General features: G+C 41.9%; 1 protein-coding gene across 1 annotated transcript; it reads right to left on the bottom strand.

Annotated features, from left to right (window-relative positions):
• Window positions 1-616: 616 nt before the first annotated feature.
• On the bottom strand, window positions 617-1,102 carry LOC145802505 (uncharacterized). The gene has a single exon (XM_082895225.1). The coding sequence runs from the start codon at window positions 1,100-1,102 to the stop codon at window positions 617-619; it is 486 nt and encodes a 161-aa protein (XP_082751351.1).
• Window positions 1,103-1,782: the final 680 nt, after the last annotated feature.

Raw genomic sequence — 1,782 nt, 5'->3', positions numbered from 1 at the left:
CAAAGTGCTTGATATCTACATCTCGTATATGTGCCAATGGTTCTTCGTTAACCCACTTTGTGAAATAGTTATTAGTAACAATTAAGAACTGCTTATTGCTTGGAGCTTTCCTCAGTGGCCCAACTATGTCCAAGCCCCATTGAGCAAAAGGGCAAGGACTGGTCACAGAGTTCAGTTCTTCAACGGCCAAAAGTGTTAATGGAGAAAACTTTTGGCACTATTCACATTTCTTAACATAATCCTCAACATCAGTACACATAGTCGACCATCAATACCCTTGAGTAACAGCTCAGTGAGGTAATGATCTACCTCTTGAATGAACGCCACAATTGCTTTCATGTATTTTAGCCAAAAAATTCGGAATCTTGTCCGGATGGACACATTCTATGTAAGGCCCAGAGAGAGATTTTTTAAAAAGTTTCCCTTGAGGATCCAAATAATATCTCAAAGCCTTATTCCACGGCTTGTCAGCTTCCTTCTTATCCTCCGGCAATTGTTCTGAAGTAGGGAATGCAACAATGGGATCCATCCAACTCGAGCCCCTTTGGATGGTGTTCATAATGGGATATTCGGGGATGCTGATACTCGACTCCAAAATGAAATCCATTTCGATGGTTCATTTCACTTCTGAACTTACAGCCAAAGCTAAATATGCGAGAGCATCAGCATGTGTATTTTGGTCACGAGTAATCTGATTCAGCACATGGCTATCAAATTTCATGAGCAAGGAGTTAGCAATCCTCATATAAGCCACCATGCAGTCCTTTTTAACTGTATATTTACCCTTTAACTGGTTTATGATCAATTTCGAATCACAAAGGATTTGCAACCTTCTAGCTCCCATTTGAAGTGAGTTTTTTAGGCTGACCAACAGGGCTTCGTATTCGACCTTGTTGTTTGCGGCGTCAAAGCCAAGTTTAACCGATTGTTCTATCACTGCTCCTTTAGGGGTCATAATAACTACTCCTGCCCCATTGTTGTGCTGATTGGATGACTCGTCACAATATAATTGCCAAATATCCCCGACATATATTCTCCATTCCGCCTGTGGTTGGGCAGCTGACTGGTTCAAGATGTTTAACTGAGCATGTAAAGTAGGCATAGTAAACTCGGTAACAAAAAATTGGCCAAAACTTGCACCTTAATAGCCGCCCTTGGTGAAAACTAGAGGTCATATTGTCCGAGTTCCACTGTCCATTTGGAAACTCGTCCCGATGATTCTGCTCTGGGAAGGACTAAACAGAGGGGGTGATCTGTTAATACCTTAATGGTATAGACTTGAAAGTAATGCATCAATTTTCTGGCAACCACTACAAGAGTAGAATTAACTTCTCTAGGAGTAAATACCAAGTTTGGGCATCCACCATTGCCTTGCTAACATAGAAAATGGGCTTTTGCTCACAGAGTTCCTCTTTAAGTAAGATGCACTTACTACCATATCGGATGCTACCAAACATAAGATAAGCACGTCGCCTGGCAAGGGGGTAGCCAAAGGTCGGACAAAACTGAGACAGGTTTTCAACCCTTCTAGAGCGGTTTGGCATTCTCGAGTCCATTTAAATAATTTTCCCCGCCAACGTGTTTGAAAGAATGACCTGCACCGATCTTGTCACGACCCCAAACCGCCCCTAGTAGTTTGGTGTCGTGATGGCCAGTAATCCGAGATTACCGAAGGCCAACTTTCAAAATTCACACACGATTAGAGTATAAATATATGGGCTCACAAGTGCGGAAACAATAATTTAAAATACAAGTGGTCCATAAGAGCAGTGCATAAGTCAA

Source organism: Camellia sinensis, chromosome 11 (genome assembly GCF_055761805.1).
Source record: "Camellia sinensis isolate YWXY chromosome 11, ASM5576180v1, whole genome shotgun sequence".
In the NCBI taxonomy this organism is placed as follows: Eukaryota; Viridiplantae; Streptophyta; class Magnoliopsida; order Ericales; family Theaceae; genus Camellia; species Camellia sinensis.
The sequence above is the reverse complement of the archived record's forward strand: the minus strand, read 5'-3'. Positions and strand labels throughout refer to the sequence as shown.